This window comes from Danio aesculapii, chromosome 18, assembly GCF_903798145.1.
Source record: "Danio aesculapii chromosome 18, fDanAes4.1, whole genome shotgun sequence".
Lineage (NCBI taxonomy): Eukaryota > Metazoa > Chordata > Actinopteri > Cypriniformes > Danionidae > Danio > Danio aesculapii.
In genome coordinates, this window is record NC_079452.1 from 39,358,191 (window position 1) to 39,384,549 (window position 26,359).

The 26,359-nt window shown below is 37.8% G+C and overlaps 1 protein-coding gene across 1 annotated transcript in view; it reads left to right on the forward strand.

The window, feature by feature from the left end:
- tbxas1 (thromboxane A synthase 1 (platelet)) overlaps positions 1–26,359 on the forward strand; it is a 145,770-nt gene that overhangs the window by 55,600 nt on the left and 63,811 nt on the right. Inside the window, exons 6-8 of the mRNA XM_056478439.1 lie at positions 4,636–4,650; positions 10,809–10,905; positions 15,524–15,640. Coding sequence (XP_056334414.1) covers positions 4,636–4,650; positions 10,809–10,905; positions 15,524–15,640 — 229 coding nt within the window. The remainder of the gene's footprint in view (positions 1–4,635; positions 4,651–10,808; positions 10,906–15,523; positions 15,641–26,359) is intronic.

Genomic DNA, 26,359 nt, shown 5'->3' on the forward strand with positions numbered 1-26,359 from the left:
TGGGTCTGAGAGATTCATCCAACATTCTCTCCGATGTTCCGATCGTCTCCGTTCCTATCAACAGGACACCATCACCCCCTCGTCTGCACTCCTCCAATCGCCTGAGTCAACAGCCTCTCCAGAACCAGAACCCATGATAATAGAGTCTGGAAGACTGACATCAGCGGAACGACAGAGGAGGCTGACCCGGGGTCTGTGTCTATACTGCGGTGTCAGTGGACACACCCGTATGGAGTGTCCCCTTCGTCCCATTCGGACTTCAGTGAGTGTATTCAGTACGAATATTGAACAATGTAAACCACTTACTACCACCGTACAAATAACTACTGCCTCTATTTCTCTCCTTGTCACAGCCCTCATCGACTCCGGGTCAGCAGGGAACTTCATCTCCCAATCCCTCTGTCGTCAACTCCACCTCCGTACTGAGGCGTCCTCGCATATATACCAGATACAACCGATAACCCAGTGCACTCGATCTTCGACCCGTATCCATCGACAATGCGAAGACATCCTTCTTCAAGTGGGGTTGTTACATCAAGAGAGGATTCAATTTCTGGTTCTGGAGGGTGCAAATATGGACATCATTCTAGGGCCCCCGTGGCTGGTGAAGCACGATCCCATCATCTCTTGGGGCACAGGAGAGATAAAGAAATGGGGATCTGGATGTACACCTGCCTGTTTTCCAAATCTCCCTCTTCAAGGTCGGAACCCCATTTCTTTGTTTGCAACATCGGTCGAGAGCCATCTGAGAAGCAGTCTATCCACATTCCTAAGGAGTACAGCTCCTTTCATGATGTCTTCTGCCCCAAGAGAGCTTCCCAGCTACCGCCGCATCGGCCATGGGACTGCGCGATCGACCTAGTTCCAGATGCCCAGTTGCCAAGAGGTAGGATCTACCCGCTCTCGCTTCCAGAGAATCAGGCAATGGAAGATTACATAAGGGAGGCTCTGAGTCAGGGGTACATACGTCACTCAAAATCACCAGCCGCCTCAAGCTTCTTCTTTGTGGCCAAGAAGGACGGAGGGCTGCGTCCATGCATCGACTACAGGGTCCTAAATAACGGTACAGTAAAATACCGATATCCCCTTCCTCTGGTACCAGCCGCTTTGGAACAGCTCCGAGAAGCTAAAGTCTTCACTAAATTGGACCTCCGCAGCGCGTATAATCTGATAAGAATACGTGAGGGGGACCAATGGAAGACAGCATTCGTGACCCCTACTGGCCACTATGAATATGAGGTCATGCCTTACGGTCTGGTCAACGCCCCCTCCGTATTCCAAAACTTCATTCATGAAGTCCTCCGGGTTTCTTCACCACTGTGTAATAGTGTACATAGATGACATCCTCATTTACTCCCGGAGTGAGGCCGAACATCGCCAACACGTTGCGGAGGTCCTACACACATTGAGAGAACATCACCTCTACCTCAAAGCGGAGAAATGCTCATTCCACCAGAAGTCGATTCATTTCTTGGGATACATCATTGACCAAACCGGTATACGTATGGATGGGAAGAAAATTGAGGCTGTTCTATCCTGGTCAGAACCCACTTCCATTAAGGAGCTCCAGAGGTTTCTTGGGTTTGCTAACTTTTATAGACGGTTTATCAAGGACTACAGCAGGATTACATCACCTCTCACTAATCTCCTCAAGGGTAAACCCAAAGGACTGGAGTGGACCAAAGAAGCAGCCGCAGCCTTCCGCCTTCTTAAGAAGGAGTTCACAAGGGCCCCACTCCTGACTCATCCTGACCCAAATCTTCCTTTCGTGGTGGAAGTGGACGCATCCACCACCGGCGTCGGGGCAGTATTATCTCAACATCATGATACACCGCCCCGACTGCATCCCTGTGCCTATTTCTCGGAAGTTGAGCCCGGCGGAGCAGAATTACAGCATAGGAGACAGGGAGCTTCTAGCAATCAAGCTAGCCTTGGAGGAGTGGCGTCACTGGTTGGAGGGAGCCAAACATCCGTTCCAGGTGATCACAGATCACAAAAACCTCCAATACATCAAAGAGGCCAAGAGACTATGTCCACGTCAAGCCAGATGGTCACTTTTCTTCTCACGTTTTGATTTCTCCATTTCCTATCGTCCAGGACCCAAGAATCTAAGAGCAGACGCTCTCTCTCGTTTACACGAGCATCACGATCATGAAGAACTCCCAACGAAGATTCTTCCCGAACACATCTCCATTTGTCCGATCACCTGGAACGCTCCTCCAGTCGTTGCCACTCCGGAAGCCCCTGCTCCGCCGGGATGCCCTCCTCATCGGCAGTTCATACCACCTGAACACCGGGTAGATCTGATCCACTCCTTACATACCTCGCTAGGCACTGGACATCCAGGGATCAACAATACTCTCTCGCTAGTATCCCAACGATTCTGGTGGCCAAACATGGCAAGGGATGTGAGGCAATATGTTCAGGGCTGTAAGGACTGTGCCCAATCCAAGAGCCCACGTCATCTACCCGCTGGAAAGCTCCATCCCTTGCCGATTCCGAACCGTCCCTGGTCACACCTAGGAGTGGACTTTATCACTGACCTCCCCGTCAGAAGGTAATACCTGTATTCTAGTCATAGTAGATAGATTCTCAAAGTTTGTCAAACTAATCCCTCTGAAAGGTCTTCCCACAGCCTTTGAAACTGCCGACAATATCTTTAATCAAGTCTTCAGGTCATTTGGTATTCCAGAAGATATTGTGTCGGACAGAGGTCCACAGTTCATCTCACGTCTATGGAAAGCCTTCTTCAAGCTCCTAGGTGTGGCCGTCAGCCTCTCTTCTGGATATCATCCCCAAACCAACGGGCAGACAGAGAGGAAGATTCAGGAGGTGGGACGGTTCCTGAGGACCTTCTGCAGTGGTCACCAGAACTCCTGGAGCCAGTATTTGGGCTGGGCAGAATATGCCCAAAATTCACTGCGGCAACCCTCCACCGGACTCACGCCATTCCAGTGCGTCCTGGGCTTCCAACCACCGCTCTTTCCCTGGGATGGCGAACCATCTGATGTCCCCGCAGTGGATCACTGGTTCCGGGAGCGAGAGAGTCTGGGACGAGGCTCATCAACATCTGCAGAGGGCAGTCCGTCGAAGCAAGGTAACCGCCGATAGGAGAAGGTCTGAAGAACCCAGATACACACCCGGACAAAAGGTGTGGCTATCCACCCGGGACATACGCAGTGAAGGAGATCTTGCGTTCCCGACGTCGTGGTGGCCAGTTGGAGTACCTGGTGGACTGGGAAGGGTACGGCCCCGAAGAAAGGACATGGGTTCCCAGAGCTGATATTCTCGATCCTAGTCTCATGGTGGAGTTTCATGAGAGCCACCCTGAGTTCCCAGCGCCTAGAGGCAGAGGGAGACCACCACGGCGTCGGAGGTGTCGGCCCTCAGGAGCGGGCCCTGGGGAGGGGGGTACTGTCACGGATTGGTCAGGCTCTCACGACCCCACTCACGAAGATCACCATCACCTGACTTCTAATGAGCACACAGCTGCATCACATTCACGAGCACCAGATAAAAGCACAGCACTCCAGTCGCTCATTGTCCGGGCTCGTCTCGACGAAAGCGGACAACTGAGCGACCACTCAGCGTAGTCATCCTCAGCTAAAACAAACGATTTACTTACCTGTTCTCTTTGTATTCCTCCTAGTCTTCCTGGTCCTCCCGAATCGTCCTGTCTTCCAGTCCTTCCAAGTCTGTGTCATCCTCTGTCAGCTGTATCTGGTGTGTGCTGTCCATCCTCGTGTATTCCTGTTACCCAGCCACGGAGGAAAAGACCCCAACATCATTCCTGATCCTCCTGGCTATCCTTCATGTGCTCCTTGTTGTCATTTAATAAACACCCTAACGTTTCCTTACCTCTGTCTCCTGTCCGCTTCATAACACTATCATTACCTGTACACAACGCATAACTTAATGGCTGTTAAGAACAACAGCTGCCATATTCGTATATCCTAAAACTTAATTCTTCTGCCTATATACTGTATTTATTTCTAATAAATGTCATTTTGTCCAAAACATATTTTAGTATTTGACTACAAATCATTTTTGCATTATGCTAAAGCTGCTTAATTTTCTTCAAACAGCAACAATCTTGCAGCTCATAGGATTTGTTTTCAGAGTGTTGTGTATATTTTACCAAAAGCATTATTAGCATATTGAATAGAATAGAATAGAATAGAACAGAATAGAATAGAATAGAATAGAATAGAATTTTTATCAACAAGAGGATAAGTGGTTGATATAATTAATGTTTTGGTGAACTATCCTTTTAAATGTTCATTTAAGATAGTATAGAATAGAATAGAATAGAATAGAATAGAATAGAATAATGGAACAAACAATGGAACCAAGAACATGAGCATGAATATATGATGGAAATAAACATATTGGTGAACTACACTTGAAATGCTCTCTTCCAGGAAAACTGAATAATATACATATATACCAGAATCCCATAACAAGGCAAGTGTGAGTATAGAATAGAATTGAGTAGATAAGTACAGAATAGAATACTGTAAAAATTTAGAACAACTGTAGGTGTGTTTCATTGTGTTTAATGTGCCTGATTCTCTTTGGGGGATCAAAGCAGCGAGTTCTATTGGCGTTCCTGTGGTTAATATGAGCTGAATGGAGAGGAAGAGTGTGTGTGTGAATGTTCGCGTGTGTGTTTATGGGATATAGGGGTATTGGGACCGGAAAAGGGGATCTAATTCAGAGTCATGTGGATATATGTCATGAGACATTACGACATCCTTCAGTTAGAGTAATTCAAGAGCTGAGCTTCTCTCCAAAATCAAAGGGCTTTGAAATACATATCAGTGCTCTGCATGATCCTTAAAACCCTTGTCGGTTTCCCAAGTACAAGACATCAGTCATCAGAGTTCAGACATTTCTGCGCATTGCAGGAGCACTCTTAAGGCGCGAGGAGGCTTTGCTCACGAAGGTGTGATTTATTTTTTGCTCTGCCCAAAAATATCCTTCTGATTTGGTGTGAGAACATCTCGAAATGACATCTAACCAGACTCTTATGCTATAGTGAAAGAAATTTGATATAGTGGTCAGCTGATGTATAAATGTGTGACTAATACAGTAAAACCCAGCCATTATCAGTGTTGGGGGTAACACAGTACAAGTAACGTGAGTTAAGTAATAATATTACATCTCTAAGTAACGAGTAAAGTAACGCATTATTTTAAAAAATAAGAAATAATATTTGAGTTACTTTTGGGAAAATGTAATTGGAATTACTTTTTAGTTTATGATAAAAAATAAATTGTGAATTAATATTAAAGTAGTCACAATGAATCATGCAGTTAATGAGAGAATCTAAATTATTTTGAACGCATCGAAGAAAAGGATTACAGTCTCATTGGATAGTGATTTTACTTAAGACAAATAGTACAAAAGTAGCAAACACATTGCTTTAAACTTTCAATAATCTGTATATGTGGCATGTACAGCTCTGGGTTAAGGAAGTTCTCAGATAGCTTTATCCTACAGTTGAAGTCAGAATTATTAGCCCCCTTTGAATTTTTTTTTTCTTTTAAAAATATTTCCCAAATGACGTTTACCAGAGCAAGGAAATTTTCACAGTATGTCTGATAATATCTTTTCCTGTAGAGAAAATCTTATTAGTTTTATTTCAGCTAGAATAAAAGCAGTTTTTAATTTTTAAAAGCCATTTTAAGGTCAAAATTATTAGCCCCTTTAGGTTTTTGTTCTGTAGACTAACTTGGCTAATTACCCTAAGCTGCCTAGTTAACCTAATTAACTTTGTTAAATGTCACTTTAAGCTGAATACTAGCATCTTGAAAAAATATCTAGTAAAATATTATTTACTGTCATCAACTATTATGTTTCTCTCTTAAACAGAAATTGGGGAAAAAATAAACAGGGGGACTAATAATTCAGGGGGTTTAATAATTCTGACTTCAACTGTAAAATATTTTTTAATATGTTTTTCAAAGGTAAATGTAGCTGCAGGTTATACAGGGCTTTGTTAATTGCAGAACTCCTCTATTAAAGAAAGAAAGAAAAAAAACAAGTTCTGAAAGAGACCAACCTCAGCCAGCTAATAAAAAGTAAAGAAAAGTAACGCAAAAGTAACGTAATGCATCACTTACCATAAAAAGTAACTAAGTAACGCAACTAGTTACTTTTTGGGGAGTAACGCAATGTTGTAAAGCAGTTCTTTCTAAACTAACTTTCCACAAACACTGTCCATTTTTACTGTGAATTAAGCATCTAAATACTTTGGGGAAACTGATCAGCAATGATTTTACAAGCATAGCAGATAAAAAGAAATAAAAAAGTCTGCGGTTAATATTATGAAAGGCTGTTTTTGTCACATAAGTAAAAAAACTTATCCAGCAAATCAAAGAAAACTTGTTTATGGCTAATCTTGTTAAATTGTTTAGAATTGTCATAATAATGACCTACTATGCCATTATATTTAGAAACTTTATCACAATTGTCATTATGTTGAGAAAAAAACTTACAATGTAAATATCTAAAAAATTATGTCTTATTTTAATAAGAATATGTTCCATATTGGGGGTGACACAGTGGCTCAGTGGTTAGCACTGTCGCCTCGCAGCAAGAAGATCACTGGTTTGAGTCCTGGCTGGGCCAGTTGCATTCCGTGTGGAGTTTGCATGTTCTCCCATGTGTTGGCATGGGTTTCCTCCGGGTGCTCCTGTTTCCCCCACAGTCCACAGACATGTGGTAGAAGTTACAAATTGAATACACTAAATTGGTTGGTAGGGCAGCACGGTGGTGCAGTGGGTAGCCCTCTCGCCTCACAGCAAGAAGGTCGTTGGTTTCGAGCCTCTGCTGGGTGTAAAATGATACACGTTAGCTCATCTAACTTAAATGTCTTATGTTGAAAAACTCTCCATAACAAAATTGTCTTTTTCTAAAAACTGAGAAGGTTTTCTCTCGATAGTAATTATTATATTGAAAATATTAATGATAAATGTCACATTTTGTCATTATAGTGCTAAACTCCAATACTTATAAACTGGTTTACCATTGTTTGATGAAATGTTAATAAAAATTGCCTTAATTATATCATAAATATGATCCACTTTAGCGTAATTATGACGTTGACGTTTTTTTATTGTGAGTGCACAGGCAACTTTTTTAGCGCAACGGCAAAAGCAGCACGCATAAGCAGCGTGCAAACGCTCGTGGCCATTAGTAACCATTTAAAGATGCACCTCTCAATGCAATTAACGCGTTCGGTGTGATCGCCCTAAAGGGACTAAGCCGAAGTAAAATGAATGAAGAGTTGGCGGTTCATTCCGCTTTGGAAACCCCTGAATATAGGAACTAAGCCAAAAAATAAATAAATAAAATTTTCAATGAAAAATAATATATGTTGTCTGTGAACGATATATCAGCGTCATCATATCCTTTTGTATTGCTGAGAAGTTTTTTTTTTCACAGGTCTTCAGTTTGCGAACAGACCGGCGGCGCAGATGCATAGATAAACCAAAACATACTAATGAGATCAGTGTTTTATAGGTCACTTAGCTGCAAGCTTAATTAAACTCATCCTGCTCCTAGAGCCATGTGCACTGCCGTGTCAGCTTCATTAGCAGGAGATGATATGAAGAGCCGATACAGCTTTTACAGTACCAGTACAGACGCTGCACATGAAAGGAGAGTACAGTAAATGATAAGAGTGATCCGTCTTTGCCGCGTTTGCCTCCAGCTGAGCTTCAATGTGCTTTACAGACACTGGACATAGTAATGAACCTTTGCCACAGCCGTCTGCTGGGAAATAAAGAAACTTAAACTCATATTTAGAAAAATAAAACTTTATTCCTATTATGAATGGCTTAAATAGAGCAACTGATCAAAGAGCACTCCCTTTATGATCAGCAGAACTGCTCACTGATTAAGATACTATGTTAATAAAAAGAAAAATATGCTGGTAATGATAAGGAGTCTCTTAAAATAATAAGTAATAATTTTGTTGGTTATTAATACCATTCATGCGGATTCTGACTAACTTAAACACCCACGATTTCACTCACATTCTCAAGAAGTGACAAACACAAATAAACTTTTGATACTCGTACAGATTGCTTGCACAGATATGGAAAGTGATCGGTGCCAAAAGTATTTGCGTGTAATTTGATTGTCAACACACACAATTTGACTGTGTCACAGCAGCCAATGAGATTCTGTGTTAGAGACTATATATTTGCATAAGTGATGTAATGTTTTGTTGTGATATCATGTGTCGTGTTTGTGAAGAGTATTGCACTGGTTTCCTGAGATGTACCTTTACAAACATTATTATTAAAATTACTTCTTATTTATTATTCTCATTTAGAACGTAAAATGTGTGCATTTGCCTGTAAGTTTAAAATATATATATATTTGTATGCGTGTCATTTAATTAGAAAAGTGTCAGTTTATTTATTTAATACATGGAAACAAAAAATGCACTTGAAAATAGAAAGTGGTTTTTACTACAGTAAACAGGTAGGTTGAGCCTATTTGGCTTATTCAGAACTCAAATGGCTATGCCTGTCTATGTACTACAGTGTATTACTAGTAAACAACCCATATTAAACCAACATTTTCAAGTGTATTACTATTAAATTACTATTATAAATGTAATATTAGGCTTTATATATATATATATATATATATATATATCTATATATATATATATATATAATTATATATATATATATATATATATATATCAAGTTTTACATTATAAGGAGCTGAGCCCCCCTAAAATGAAAATCCTAAAATCGCCCCTGCCACTACGTCTTACTATATAAGCTGTTTACCTGAAATTAGCAGATATAATTGCCCTGGTAAAACTATCGTGCTGTCCACTAAAGATGAATTGACAAATAACTTACCTGATCCTTCTCTATTTTGAAATGTACCCGCAAACGCAAATGACCTTGATGTAGGAACCAGCTGTATGGATGCTATCTTTACTAACACACTAAATACTGTGGCACCCATCAAACTAAAAAAGGCTAGAAAGAATAAAATTACACCATGGTATAATAGTCATAGTCACGCTTTTGAAAAAAAATTCAATTAGAGGTCTTTAGAATTGCGTACAAAGACAGCATGTTCAGCTATAGGAGGGCTCTAAAATCTGCCAGGGCTGAGCACCTCCGCAAACTGATAGAAACATAATCATAAACAATCCTACATTTTATTTAACACCATTGCTAAATTAACAAATAATCAGTCATCTTGGAACAATGTCCCACTGCAAAGTAGTAGTGATGACTTTTGTGAATATTTTCAGTGATAAAATAGAAGGCTTCAGAAAGAAAATAGAAGATGTTAAACTTTTCTGCACCTTCTTATACCTCAGATCCCTTAAACATTCCATTGAATCAAATAATCTACAGTGCTTCAAAATTATAGAACAGGAAGAGCTAGATAAAGTTATAAATGGTTCTAAACCAGCTACTTCTACGTTAGACCCAATTCCAACAAAATTACTTAAAGAATTGTTACCTGTAATAGGAGAAACTCTTCTTAAATTAGATTAGATTTAACTTTATTGTTGTAATGTGAAGGGGACGCTGACAAAGGAGTGCGGATCCAAATGCAGGGTTTATTGACACGATGGTCAGACAAGCAGCGGTCAACACATGGGCAAACAGATGTATACAGGTAATCCAGAGTCGTGGTCAGTACAGGCAGGAAGCAGGCAACGTAAACAAACAAACAAGGCGAGGGTCAAAACACAGCAAAGGCAAGAAAAACCGCTGATGTGTGTGTGTGTGTGCGCGCGCGTGCGTGTGCGCTGTATAAATAGACCTTGTAATCAGTTCATGAGCAGCTCCCAGCCGTGAGTGTGTGTAATCTACCGAAGAGGAACAGGTGCACGTGAGCGGTGCATGACTGGAACTTGTAGTCCAAATGTCGGGGATTTGTAGTGTTTAGCGATTTGACAAGGGATTAGATCTCTGGTGATTGTGACATGTCATTACACATGTACAGTACAAGGTAACGAAATGCAGTTTAGGTCTAACCAGGAGGCAATAGCAGCAAGTGCAGGATATAGGTATAAGTTAAGTTATAAGTGAATATAGAAAAACTTCTGGGTAATATTTACAGATGGATGTGCTATGAACAAATATAAACTGAAATACTGTGGAAATGTGGTGACTTTTTTTAATTTATTTAAGCCCAACTTGGTAGCACCTGTACTTTTCATAACAAGTGTATGAACTAGATTAATGACTTCAGAATACTAAAAGCTTTCATATCAATTATTGGCTGTGTTAAAAGGTGTTAATTATCTGCTTGCCATAATATTTCCTATTAAGTTGATTCTCAGGGGAAAAAAGAGACTCAAGTGGTGTTTAGAAAGGAGGTAGTCTCTCTTGCTGACACTTACAAGCCAAGGGCACACACACGTTCTCAATCCTCCATTTCACAGCATTGACGATACGACCCCGCCACATCTCAGCAGTGAAAGCTGCCATGCGTGACTACAAAGAGGAGCTACCCAGCAGCCTCATCAAATTTCTCTTTACTGAGCTGACCTTGACACACACACACACATACACATTTTGCATGTCTGTTGCCTGTCAGTGATATGACAGGAAGACTTGTCTGCGGGTCTGCAGCCACAGATGTGTGACTCTATCTGTGTGTGTTTGTCCTGTGTTCTTTTGTCTCCTGCAATTCCCCTGAAATTTGACTGGATCGCTGATATTTATACATTTCGTCTTGTTTGTTTGCTGTGTGTGTGTGTGTGTGTGTGTGTGTGTGTGTGTGTGTGTGTGTGTGTGTGTGTGTGTGTTCAGTTATTATATTGGCCGGCGGTCTACAGTGATCATAGCAGACCCGGATATGCTCAGACAGGTGATGGTGAAGGAATTCAATAAGTTTCCCAACAGAATGGTGAGTGACAGTCTAATATCATACACACACAAAAAATCAGGTTACATTATTAGGCCCAAAGCAAAGTGTTCAATTCCAAAATAATTTTAAAAGTTTAATATTGTTTTTCTTGTAAATGCCAAATGATTTCTTTTGTAATTTTTTAATTTCTAAAAATGCTTAAAACACAACATTTTTACTTCAGAAGCAATGCTAAGATATAATTAGAAATTATTTTTATTTCCACAAAAAAATCCAAAATATTAAATTAAGTAAAACAAAACAGAATTAAATTAAATAAAAAAATATTTCTTGTTAATGCTAAGTAATTTTTTTAAACATAAAACTGCTTAAAACACAAGAATTCTACTTCAGGAGCAATGCTGCATTAGATATTATTTTTTATTGCCATAAAATATTCCAAAATAATAAATTAAATAAAATTAAAATAATTAAATTAGGTTAGATTTATCATCATTCATTTTCTTTTCGGCTTAGTCCCTTTATTAATCTGGGGTCGCCACCAGATAGATTTAATAAAAAAATTAAATATAGATACAAATCTTTCATGACCAATTTAAATCTGATTTAAAATAATGTAAGTATTTGAGCAAGTTGACATAACAATAATTAAATCCAAGCTAATTGAAATATTTTAAATGTAATACAAATTAAAATAGCACAAAAAACTACTACAAAATACAATTGATATAAAAATTACATAAAAATAATTACATAAAAATAATTACAAAAAAATAATGAATTCTATATATATATATATATATATATATATATATATATCTATATTCTATATATATATATACACACACACACATACATACACACACACACACACCACACACATACATGCATACATACATACTGTTGAAGTCAATTATTAGCCCCTATTAGTTTTTTTTTTTTTGGCCATTTTTTGTCAATCCGGGTCGCCACAGCGGATGAACTGCCTTTTTTTTTTAAAGTTTTTCCCAAATGATGTTTAAACAGAGCAAGGAAATTTTCACAGTATGTCTGGTAAAATTTTTTCTTCTGGAGAAAGTCTTATTTGTTTATTTCAGCTAGAATAAAAGTAGTTTTAAATTTTTTAAAACCATTTTAGGGACAAAACTATTAGCCCTGTTAAGCAAATTTTTTTGATAGTCTACAGACAAAACCATTGTTATACAATACTTGCGTACTTACCCTAACCTGCCTAGTTAACCTAATTAACCCAGTTTAAGCCTTTAAATGTCACTTTAAGCTGTATAGAAGTGTCTTAAAAAATATCTAGTCAAATATTATTTACATCATCATGGCAAAGATAAAATAAATCAGTTATTAGAAATGAGTTATTAAAACTATTATGTTTAGAAATGTGTTAAAAAAAATCTTCTCTCCGTTAAACAGAAATTGGGGAAAATAATAAACAGGGGGCTAATAGTTCTGACTTCAGCTGTGTGTATATATATATATAATATATATATATATATATATATATATATATATATATATATATATATATATATATATATATATATATATATATATATATATATATATATACTAAAATAACACTATAAGCACATTTTTACTGCACTGAAAATCATTGACTTACAGTATTTTCTAATAGACAGTTTCATATAATTCACATGTGTTTTGCATATATTTATGCTTTTAAATTGCATTATCAAGATCATCTATGACTTGACAACGATTGATGATGAAAATTTAGATTATGTTATATTATATATGTCTTCTATAAGCGTATTCACACACAGCACCATGATATTATAGAAATAGCCTGGAACATTGAAATAATCGCAAAATCCTTCATTACATTTTACAACACTTGTTTGCCACCATATTTTAGATCCCCATCACATGCTCATGTATCATCTAGATGTCACAGTTTCCCACTTGTAATTATAACTTCGCCTTATTCATGTGCTCGAAACTCACAATTACAATACTTTCGGTTCAGCTTGAAGGCCACATTAGTATAGCAATGACACTTTCAATTTCCGAGTGCTGTCGTAACATAACTCACCATTTGTTTGTCAACGACATCATCATTTATTACCACAGATACATGTGTAGCTTCCCCCAGAAATCATCAAACCAACAGTATCGATGACAGGGTCAATTTGATGTATTACCAGCCATTTCTCTTGCAGTCTATGGGATTTACTGTATGTTTGAATCGATACTAAATTCCCACCATGCTTAGGTAAGATCCTGCCACCAAAAGGTTTACAGCTTTAAACTCGCTGAGGTTAGAAAGGCCACAAACTAATGATCACATGACTTATGTATAAAAGCAGAGTCAAAGGTTGTGAGACGGCCTTGCTGCTGGAGCTGAGCCTGCTGGGTAAACGATTATGGCAGGGCCAGATCAATACTGGATCCTATGCGCACTACAGGGGCTTATCAACTGTCTCTTGACCTGTTTGTGTGCTTGTATAAATGCACAATGTAGAGCACATCTACTCAGTGGGAGAAAACTCATAAAGTAAATTGCCATGGCACCAGAAAACAAACAAGTAGTATGTTTTGGCGGCTGTTAACACATATCTACCTCAGAGAACACACACGTATGATCAAAGTCGGCCCAACACAAAGCTGTGCCACCTGGCCTTGGTTCCCTGCACAAACGTTTTAGGCTAACAACATATTCCTGGCCAACTCAACAGTATGTGTACGAACAACAGTATTTTAATGAATCCGAAAGTGTTATTTATCTAGTGTTGCCAAGTTGACTGCAATGTTGAGCCTTTAATAAACACTTTCCGACAGTTTAGAGTTTGAGAAAAGCCTTTACAACCTTGTTGTGGTTGGTCTATTAAGCTGAAATGTTCTCTGTGCAATATTTAAACCTTTAGTATTGTGTGTATATATCAACATAGGCTCATTCTGAAAACGTAGCCCTATATACATTTCTGGAGATCGTGAATTATGTAGCCAGAAAGATGTATGACTGCATTTAATGTTTTTAAATGAACACCATGGGGTGGTATGCTGCCGTTCGTTTTCGCACTTAACAACTGACCGCTTACCTCTGTATAGACGGCTTTCCGGCTGTTATCAGTTTGTCCAGTTAGCTCACCATGTATGTCGGTGGACGTGAGATGCAGAGAGGAGATGACCATGACAATGGGGTTCAAGTCCGGTGAAGAACATTGGGTAAGACAAAAAAATAAAATAAACAAGTAAAAAACAGGGTGAGAATGTGGTAAAACATAGTAAAAATCAGACGAGGGCTTTTCTTCATCTGAATTGCTTTTTAAATTTGTTGGTTGGGTTTAGGAAAATGGGTGGGCGGGTCAGTCTGTGCTTTTTAAAACATTATTGGTTGGGTTTAAGGGAGGAGGAGGGTGGGTCAGTCGATCGGTCAGTCAGTCAATTATTCAGTCAGTCAAACCGTCAGTCAAAAGCGGCCTCTGGTGGATTTACGAGAGAAGAGCAGGCGCAAATGGCACTCGCGGGATAAATTTGAGATCTGAAAAAGCGTACACAGCGGCCTCTTGTGGATTCGTGAAAACAAAAACTGCAAAAAATGTAGCGCCTGGGATGTATTTGACAGTCTCAAGAAATGTATATAGAGGTACGTTTTCAGAATGAGCCTGGGTTAGTGTGTGTGTGTGTGTGTGTGTGTGTGTGTGTGTGTGTGTGTGTGTGTGTGTGTGTGTGTATATATATATATATATATATATATAGTTGAAGTCAGAATTATCAGCCCCACTGAATCATTACCCCCTTTTTTTTTTTTTTTTCTTGTTTACTGGAGAGATTTTTTTCAACACATTTCTAAACATAAAAGTTTTAATAACTCATGTTCTGTAGACTATCAAAAAATATATAGCTTTAGGGGCTAATAATTTTGACCTTAAAATGGTAAAAAATTGAAGAAAAAATATCATCAGACATGCTGTGAAAATTTCCTTGCTCTGTTAAACATCATTTGGGAAATAATTAAAAAAGAAAGAAAAATTCACAGGAGGGCTAATAATTGACTTTAACTGTACATTCTTGTGTAACAATGTACATAGTTCATGGGTAACACAAACCATGTCCCACAAACCATGGTATTCATGTTATCTTCTGTGCCATGGCATATAGCTTGTGTTTCTACACTGTAAAAAGTGATTAGTTACTTTAAAAATTAAGTAAACCTGTTGCCTTAAAATTGACAAGTTGACATAAAAAAGTGAGTACTTATAGTGACAGAACTGTTACATTGACTTTAAATTTTTTTGAATTTTTATAATTATACACATTATACTCATTTACTTAATAACTTTAAGGCAACAGGTTTACTAATTTTTTAGTCAACTAACAATTTTTTGTTATTTTCCTATAACCATGTTCATGGGGATAATTTTGTCAACAATGTTGTCTATATGAGAAATTCTTAAAAAAAAATACAAAGACAAAAAGTATTTTGTTGTTGTTTTTAGTACATTTCCACCATGTAAACGACATACCAAATTGCCTACTACACAACACTGGGTGTATTTATAACTAAATGACTTAACTAAATGACAAACTGGTGTAATGTTTTAGGTTTTGCTTTATTAATGTTCTTAAACATGTCTTTTGAGACATTTGACCTGTACAAACTGCAGCTTTGTCCTCAATGCAGACAGTCAGGGGCATCACTAAACCCATGAGCGACAGTCTGATCATGCTGAAGGGCGAACAATGGAAACGAGTGCGCAGCATACTCACGCCGACCTTCAGTGCTGCCAAGATGAAAGAGGTGAGCTGTTTTCATACCTAAATGTTTGCTACAAAAACATTTAAGCTGTTCCCAGAAGCAATTGTTCTTGTTATGTAATCACATTTTATGGCCTTGAGTTGATAAATCAAGTGCAGCTCTATTGGAACAGGCTAAAGAACTCAAATCTGGACCCGCAGAGGATCTCATATTTCCATAACAGCCTTTAAAAAAGTTTTACAAAGTTGCATAAGATGGTCACAAGATTTGTAGATAAGAATGGATTCCCAAGGAAAGGTTCACATGATAAAAAATTACATTTGGTGTGATTTATTCAATTAAGTGTACATAAGTGTGAACGCTGCGATATGAACCTCGGTGTGGTACAAACAAGTGCACTGTAAAAAAAAAAAGTTGACAACTCACTATTGTAAGGCAACTTGCTGCAGAGCTTTTTTGAGACTTTCAAACCAAGAACTGCACGTTACGCGATTTAAGTTGAGGCAACTCAAAAAAGCTGCAGCAAGTTGCCTTATAATTTTAAGTGGAGTCAACTTTTTTTTTACAGTGTGGGCAAATACTGCTGAAAAGATGAGTTTCGATCTGCTTCCAAACAAACTCAGTGCAGTAAATAGGAACTCAACATGGACCAAAAAGATCTAAAACCAAAAACAAAATATACGCCCATAACAAGTGCAGAATGTTTCAAGCATATCTGTTTTTTCTCATCATAGTCATGACGTTGCTCATTATACAGTAGAGGTTTTATAGAGGTTTTATCTTTTTTCTAGTAAAAATATCTAAAAGTGTATTAATAATCTACCAGTGGCATGAGAAAAACCTCAAAACTCGATCATTTTACATTTTTTAAAGGAAAAACAGTTAATTTTGAAAAAAAAATCTTATGCTTATTGATTTTTTAAATTATTTGGACTAGAATAACGAAAAAACTACAAGAAGTATCTTTTTGTTTTGTTTTTTGCAGTGAGGCATAAGATGTGTGTCTCATTGCAGCAGATCTTTAATTGTGTGTGTGACCAAGGATATTCTGATGCGGTTTTGACCCTTTGGCACATTTTATATATAACATAGATTATTTTTTGAGAAAGTTTGCAATTCTGACACTTACAAAAAGTTACTTGTAGTGATTTACAAAGGCCTCGTAACTGTTAAAAGTTAAAGATAAGTTTGTTTTCTCTAACCACTTAAGAAATAAAGCTTCTTTATTGCCTTTGGTGGTACATTTTTATTCCACAAAAGGCTTTTTTAGTGGATTCTTCAAAATATTCTACAAAAATTTTTTTTTAAGAACCCTTCACTGAAAGATTCTTTAGAGAACCTACATATAAATGTAAAGCCCCTTTTGTATGTACACTCACTGGCCACTTTATTAGGTACAACTACTAGTCTTACTAGTGCTAGGTTGAACCCACTTTTGCCTTCAGAACTGCCTTAATCCTTCGTGGAATGGATTCAACAAGGTACTGGAAATATTCCTTAGAGATTTTTGTCCATATTGACATGATAGCATCACACAGTTGTTGCAGATTTGTCAGCTGCATATCCATGATGCAAATCTCCCGTTCCACCACATCCCAAAGGTGCTCTATTTAATTGAGATCTGGTGACTTTGGAGGCCATTTGAGTACAGTGAACTCATCGTTATGTTCAAGAAACCAGTCTGAGATGATTTGCTCTTTATGACATGGCGTCATCCTTCTGGAAGTAGCCATCAGAAGATGGTACACTGTGGTCATAAAGAAATGGACATGGTCAGCAACAATACTCAGGTAGGCTGTGCCGTTGACACGATGCTCAATTGGTCCTAATGAGCCCAAAGTGTGCCAAAAAATATCCCCCACACCATTACACCACTACCACCAAACTGAACCTTTGATACAAGGCAGGATGGATCCATGCTTTCATTTTGTTAATGCCAAATTCTGACTCTACCATCTGAATGTCGCAGCAGAAATCGAGACTCATCAGACCAGGCAATATTTTTCCAATCTTCTATTGTCCAATTTTGGTGAGCCTGTGCAAATTGCAGCCTCAGTTTCCTGTTCTTAGCTGACAGGAGTTGCACCTGGTGAGGTCTTCTGCTGTTGTAGCCCATCCGCCTCAAGTTTGGACGTGTTTTGTGTGCTTTCAGAGATGCTTTTCTGCATACCTTGGTTGTAACTAGTGGTAATTTGAGTTACTGTTGCCTCTCTATCAGCTCGAACCAGTCTGGCCATTCTCCTCTGACCTCAACAAGACATTTGCGTCCACAGATCTGCCGCTCACTGGATATTTTCTGTTTTTCGGACCATTCTCTGTAAACCCTAGAGATGGTTGTGCGTGAAAATCCCAGTTGATCAGCAGTTTCTGAAATACTCAGACCTGTGTGTCTGGCACCAACAACCGTGCCACATTCAAAGTCACTTAAATCACCTTTCTTCTCCATTCTGATGCTCAGTTTGAACTGCAGCAGATCGTCTTGACCATGTCTACAGGCCTAAATGCGTTGAGTTGCTGCCATGTGAGTGGCTGATTAGAAATTTGCATCAACGAACAGTTGGACAGGTGTACCTAATAAAGTGGCTGGATTGTATGTCTGTAATGTCAACATGTTCCTGGATCCTAACTATATACACTTATATTCTGTCTAGTGTTTTTAAAAATCTGACTGAATGTTGGTCCAGGAACATCCTGAAAAAAATTACGTTAAACCTGTTTCACAAAGTACAAAGAACACCTTCTTCTTAAAAGGACGTGAACACTAGTTGATAATTGTCCTTTTGACTCCTCATCTGGGAGTCTTAACAAGCCTGTGTGTATCTTATCCTGTTCTCTGTCACTGGAGATTTGTTGTTAATGGAGGCCATATCAGGCTGCTTTCACAATGTGTAATTTTGTTGGAGCCTATTTGTACAATGTGTTGTCATTACCTCTTTCAGCATTTAGGTGGGGCAGCTTGATGATACCAGACTATCAGTTTTCCCACAGTGAGCTATAGGAACTGAGAGCTAAGAGGGTTTGACATTGTTTTTTTTCCCCCTCATTACAGTATGAGAGAACAAAGGAACTTGTTTCCTCTACAACAGCCCTGCACTTTGCATGCACTCTTTTGTGATCAAATAAAACAGTGAATAGGTGTAATAGTCACAGGCAGACAGATGAGAGAACAATGAGGTCACAATTTACTCTTAGAGAGGAGAAAACTATTTAAGAGTAACACATCCTGAAAATCTGACTTTTTGTGTTGAAGTGCTACTGTATAATCAAGTCTCCGGTGCATCTGGAAACCCAGAAAATGTCAAAAAAGACAACTTTGGTTTATGCTTTTGTTTGCAAGTATGTGAAAAAAATGAGCTGCTCAGATTTTGCTCCTGTAGTGATGTAGGAAGGCAGTCTAATTACATATTAGTGCCCCTTAATCCTAACGTTTCCACCCGCATGCAGTACCGTTGCAACAGTAACAGTGCTGACACAGTGTAACAGCTACAGGTTTACAATGTCTGCCATAAGAAAAATAAAAACATTACAAATGTTCTGTTGTTGTACTGGTCTCAAAATTAGAAACGTGTTATATATTTGCATGAAATTTAACATGAGACTGCTTCACAAATGAAGGTCAATTTGATGCTGTTTCTGAAGACAAGCCAATACTTTGTGCTCAAACGTAATATCCAGAGCTGTGACTTCAATTTCTTTACGAATATTCAGACATTTCTGGATGTGCTTATTAACATTCTGCTAATGTAGCTAAAGTTACCATTGTCTCTGACTTTATACACAGACCCCAGAGCTATTTCTTTATTATTCCAGAAAATGTCAACACAGGCTCATTGTGGATACGTACCCATGTCTACATTTGTGAAGAGCGTGAATTATGTAGCCAGAGGTACATCTGGCTCAAATTCGTCTGTAAAACGAGTAAGACGCCTTTTAGCTCTACCAGCTGACCGTTTACCTCCATGTGGACGGCTTTTCCGGTGTTACCAGTTTATTAATCTGGGGTCGCCACAGCGGAATGAACCGGCAACTTATCCAGCATATGTTTTATGTTTTATGCAGTGGATGATCTTCCAGCTACAACCCATCACTGGGAAACACTCATACTCTCTCATTCACACACATACACTACAGACAATTTAGTTTACCCAATTCACCTATAGCGCATGTCTTTGGACTGTGGGGGAAACCGTAGCACCCGGAGGAAACGAACACGGGGAGAACATGCAAACTCCACACAGAAATGCCAGCTGACCCAGCTAAGGCTTGAACCAGCAACCTTCTTGCTGTGAGGCGATATCGCTATCCACTGCGCCACCGCTCCACCCTGCCAAGATAACAGCCATACAATAAAACTATTTCAAAGTACAAGAACACCACATTACAACAACATTGTTTCATCAACAAAAACAATCACATGCTTGGAACCACACACACACACACTCTTAATAATCCCTTTAAATTTACCGAAAGACACAATTGTCTCTAGTTTTTAGTCATTTTGCTAATTATTCCATGCCCAAGATGCACAAAAAGATTTTATCATGTACCGATTTGGCTGCATGATTTCAACTTAAATTTCAACCTAAATTTTGTTGTTTCTAGAATATCAGAATAGTATATACAAGCTCCACACTCTGTTAGAAAGCAGCAGCTCATTTACATTTAAAGCGACACGCACCAAAAATCTGTGTGTTTATACAAACACCCAATTAGAGGCAAGTTTGACAGGTTGTACTAAATGATAAATGGGCGATTTTGGGCTCAAACTTCACAGATGTGTTCTGTAGACACTGGAGATTTATTTTACATCTTATGAAAAGGGACATAATATGTCCCCTTTAATTCACATGACATCATCCAGGTTAAGAAAAAAGGCTGAAAATAATTGGCTGTTCTGTTCTGTGATTGGCTAAGACATATGATAGTTGTGTTGTGATAGAAAGGTCTTGGATGACAGCAGATCATTTCCGTTCGTCCTCTTGTAAACATGTTTTGAAGTGCCAGTCATCAGATCTCACATCACAGGACGGGATCGATTCTCAGTTGTTCGCTGCATCTCATGTGACTGCTTATTCATTTCTGAGCAGGATGATTGAATGGGATTAATAAATTGCAGATTAAACAAGACCTGGTTTGAATTATGCTGTCAATGTTGATTTCTCTACTGAAAACACTGTGTAGTCTGGAGTGTGATCTGTGTCTTGGAAACGAACCCTGTGAGTTTTTTTTTTTTGTCTTCTTTTAGCCTTGCCAAGAATCTCAGATGATTTCATCTCCTAATAAAGAAAGAATCTGCTTTTGGGATGTGTACAGTCATAAATGCTCCTTTTTTTCCATAGTGTAAGGCAACTTTGAGAGAGGGTTTTTTTTTCTGTCTAATATATATTACTTTATATATTATATACATACATTTACAATACCTGACAAAAGTCTTGTCACTTATCCAAGTTTCAGGAACAACAAATAACAACTTGACTTCTAGTTGATCATTTGGAATCAGAAGCTTATATGAAAGGCAAAGGCCTCTAGATAAAGCTTATTTTACCAAAATACAATATGACCATGCCTTGATTTTTTAATTATTTAATTAGGACAGTAAGGTCTGACTTTAGACATAAATCTTGTCACTTAACCGAATGTTCATAATGTACAGTATAGAAAATAAAGTCATGCTGCAGTGGAAAAAGAATTAATATTGTATATGACTCTTATGAGCTTGGAGGACTGCATCAATACATCTCTGCAATGACTCAAATAACTTACTAATAAAGTCATTTAAAATGGCAAAGAAAGCGTTCTTGCAGGACTCCCAGAGTTAATCAACATCCTTTAGATTCATCTTCAATGCCTCCTCCATCTTACTCCAGACATGCTCAATAATGTTCATAACTGGTGACTGGGCTGGCCAATCATGGAGCATCCTGGCCTTCTTAATAGGCAGCACAAATATCTTGATACCTCAGGCTGTTGATGTTGCCATCCACTCTGTAGAACTCTTGCACGCTCACATACTGAATGTAACTCCAAACCATGATTATTCTTTTACCAAACTTGACTGATTTCTTTGACTTTGACTGAATCTTGGGTCCATGCGGCTTTAAATAGGTTTTGTGCAGTATTTGTGATGATTGGGATGCAGTTCAAAAGATGATTCATCGGAAAAATCTACCTTCTGCTACTTTTCCAAATGATCAATTAGAAGTCAAGTTATTATTTGTTGCTCTTACAACTGGGATTGACAACAAGACTTTTGTCAGGTAGTGTACTGTTCAAAGCTCAAGTAAGTTTTCTATGCTAATTTCTTGACCATAAATTAACATTTCTGTTTTGATATAATTCAAATGTTCATTCCTATATCAATACATTTAATTTAATACATAAATAAATACATATAGGATAGAATAGTGCAGAGAATTGACAGGAAATAGTTGGGAGCAGAGAGAGCGGAAGGGTGGGCAAAGGACCTCGAGCCAGGGATCGAACTCGGGTCGCCGTGAGCACCATGGTGCAATATGTTGGCGCACTTAAACACTGGGCTATTGGCGCCGACTTTAAAAATATATTTTTAAAAATTAGTTTGCTTGTGAACTATACTATACTGGTTTCTCTGTATCTACAGTAATTTAGACACACAAATGTTTTTTTATTTGACTACATTACATTTTTAGAATATCCTAACTAGGCCTGAATGATGTTAGAAAAATCTGTTATTGCTATATTTTATTTTTGTGATAAATATTGTGATATGAATACAGTTTCACAAGATAGTTTGAATGGTATTTGATGGTTTTCTGGGGAGTCGTAACAGTATTCAGTTAGTGAAATTGAATAACCACAATGCAAAAAAATGCTTTTCTTACTTTGCTTTGTCTCGTTTCTAGTCCAAATTAATTCAAAATTAAGAGTTTTTCTATAAAACAATAAAATTATCTGTCATTGGGGTAAGTAAAATAATCTTCTTTTGCTTTGAAATGTAGATATTTGGACTAGAAACAAGACAAAAATGTAAAAAAAAAATTAAAAAGTAAGAAAAATATATATAAATTCTATATAATACAGTCTTGGTCAACTAAGACTCAACATTGCATTGCATATCTTGCGATGTGACTATTGTAAATGTGTACATTGTGATGCTGAAAATATATATTGTGCAGCCCTAATCCTAACTCTAAAGTCATCAAAACTATAACACTAATGGACAATTAACTGACCAAAAATCATCAAAGCCAATTAAAATATTTAATCTCAGCTCTGGTCTCTTCTCAAGCATCATGAGAAACAAATTCAGTCGAGAGTGTCTACATTTTCACTGCGGGTAACAAATATACAACCTCTCATTGTAGAACATTGCAGACGTGTTGCATGATGTGCAAAAGAGGTATGCAAAGCTGCTGATATATTTGGCCTCAACCTCGTGTATACATCTACCCATGAGCTGGTATCCATTAATGATGTCATTTCCCCTCTCAGGCTGAAACTGTAAAAACATGTCCGTCAGGGATGTCAGAGGTGTGTGTGCTCTGCTGTGAGAGGAGAAACAGTGTTTGCACTTCTCTCATACACACAGACACTCAGAAAAGAGGAGTGACATTCGCCCTAGCTAAATCCGGCATGCTGTGACATCATTCAGGAGAAATCCGCACACATCACTCTCTATCCGTCATCTCGAAACACAGTGTGGGAGAGAAACGCTGCACAGTGGCAAAGACACAAACTTCTAATGAGCTCATAAACGGCTTTACAATCTGCTGTAATCCAAGTCTCAGAGCTGTGTCTTAAAGCATGTCCATTAACTTAATTGCAGTAAACAGAGCCATCGTGTTTGCATTTTAAAAACCCACAGAATCGAGACGTTCCACTGTTAAATATTAGCTGCGTCTGGCAGAGGATTTTATGGGACATGAAATTGGGATCAAAATTCAACTTGCCCGATTGTTTAAAGTGCCCCCCTTATGCTGTTTTGCATATTGGCTTTCATGTAGTGTGTTTAACATCACCATTTGTGAACATAAAAGGTTTACAAAGACCAAAGTGCATGATAAATGGAGTTGGTGTCTTCCAAAAGAAAAAAAAAAACGATTGAACCGAGTCGTCAGGAATTACAGCTTATTTCCAACACAAACGTATGTAGATTTGTACCAAATATTCATAATGACTTTTGGCCTTGCACAGATAACAATTTTAGGTTCTAAAAAGGTCCATTCATTCATACGTTTTACACAGCGGATGCCCTTCCAGCTGCAACTCAGTGCTGGGAAACACCCATACAGTCTCACATTCACACACATACACTACGGCCAATTTAGTTTATTCAGATCACCTATACTGCATGTCTTTGGACTGTGGGGGAAACCAGAGCTCGCGAATACAAGGAGAACATGCAAACTCCACACAGAAATGCCAACTGATCCAGCCGGGACTCGAACCAGCAACCTTCTTGCTGTAAGGCAACAGTGCTAAAAACTGAGCCACCTGCTAAAAATGTTCCCTTAACATCATTTTTGAATATTCTTGAATGCTGAAGATGTCCAGTTTATTAGACCAAGTATTAATGTTAATTTTTGTTTATAATGGCATTATTCAAATGTTTCATAACATTTCAGTTTTGTGTTATATAAATGTTCTCAAAATGTTATTTAAAACATTATTAGAACATTCAATTAGCATGTTAGTAATCATCTAATCCATATCCTAAAGATTAAGCCTTCTTGTGCTAGAAACCAATAAACACATGACTCTAATAGCAATGATTGCTAAGCTAACACTATGATAAGCTTGAAAATATATAGTGTATTGGGCAAAACTGTAAGTTTTTAAATCTCTAGTAAGTAAAAATACATATAACAAGCTACACAATATGAAGTTTATATGCTAACAAACAAAAGTATTGACTCTTACAGACACAAATAAAACTTCTACAGTGTTATGTTAGCATGCTGCTAAGCTAACACTATGATAAGCATGGAAATACTTTGTACACAAATGTTAAGTGGTAAAATTGTTAATTTTTAAAATGCCTGCTAGCATAAAAACAAGCTAAACCATCTATAGTTGAAACCAGCAAAGAATGTCTACTAGTTTAATGTTAGCATGCTGCTAAGCTAACAGTAACATAAGCATAAAAATACGTTGCATTGGGCAAAACTATACTGTAAGTTTATAAGTCTCTAGTAAGTAAAGAAAATGTATAACAGGCTACACTATCTTTAACAGGCTTTGTAACCACCTGGTTGACCTTTAATTCATAGGCTATTATTATTATTTTAATTGCTTATTACTATTTATCAGATTTGTTTCAGTATATTATTTAATGCAAGTAATGGACCAAAATAAATTTTTCAAGAAGTGCACCTTAAAAGGTTAAGCTTATATGCTAACAAACAAAACTATTGACTCTTACAGATACAGCAAAACCAGCTAACAAAACTACTATAGTTTGATGTTAGCAGGCTGCTAAGCTAACACTACAATAAGCATGAAAATACATTGCAATGGGCAAAACTATAAGTTTATAAATCTAGTAAGTAAAAAACATATAACAAGCTATACTATGAAGCTTATATCCTAACAAACAAAATTGTCGACTTAAACATGATTTGATGTATTGTTTTAAGCATGCTGCTAAGCTAATGCTACAATCAGCATGAAATACAGTGCCCAGCAATACTGGGTACAATTGTTAGTTTATAAAACCCTGCCAGCTTAAAAACAAGACAAACCTGAATATATACCAATACAGTTTGATTATAGCATGTTGCTAGGTTTACACAACAATAAGAATGTACAATTTGCGCACAAAACTTGCCTTTTCTTTCAACATTAGAAGAATGTCCCAAAAACATTGTTTTAATACTTTTACACGCAAACATTTACACAAGGAATGTTATGGGATGTTCTAAAAATGTTCCCTGTTAGCTGGGTCATTGACCCATGCACAAACCCTTTCTACGTTGACCCTCAAACTCTACCTGTAGCTGACGCCATATAGAGTATGTTTTGTGTTGTCAAAATGTCAAGAAGATGCTTTTTTTCTGTGTTGCGAAAGCAATTTTCTCTTTGCATACACAGATGGTTGCGTTAGACTTAATCATTTAGCACACAGTTTGGCTTTAGGCTACTTAACGTTGCAGTCTGTAATTAAGGACAATCTTGCATTAAAGTTGGCATGTTCTCAAATTGGAAATTTAAAGCATTCAAATGCATGTGTTGTGGTGAGTTTGTTATGTACAGTAGCAGATGCTACAGCAGATGCTTTTAAAGGGGTGGTCCATTATGATATCATATTTTAAACTTTAGTTGATGTGTAATGTAGCTGTGTGAACATAACATCTCTGATTGTAATATGCTCAAAGTTCAGTGCAAAAGGAGACATTGGCTTTTACAGAGTTAGCTTAGCAAAGCCTACACCGAACGAAGTCTGGGGACTACAAAAAAAAACCTGTAGGCTAGTGAGATCACAAACGCTTCAGGTTACGTGCATTCACCACGTGCATATACTCCGTGTAGTGAAGGGGCGTGGCCAGTAGTGCTGTAATGTAACAGAAAGCTAAAATGCCTACCAAACACTGCTATTTCCACAGGGCTTCTTCTGTGTCTTCTGACACAAAGAAAGAAATACTTACAGTTGAATTTTAACTACGCTCCAGTAAATTATAAAAAATATATATAACATATATAATATAGCATTTGACAAAGGACAGCCTCCAGAATCTCTCCCAGTTCAGTGCATTCGGCTAAAAACTCCTCAAACCATATTAGACA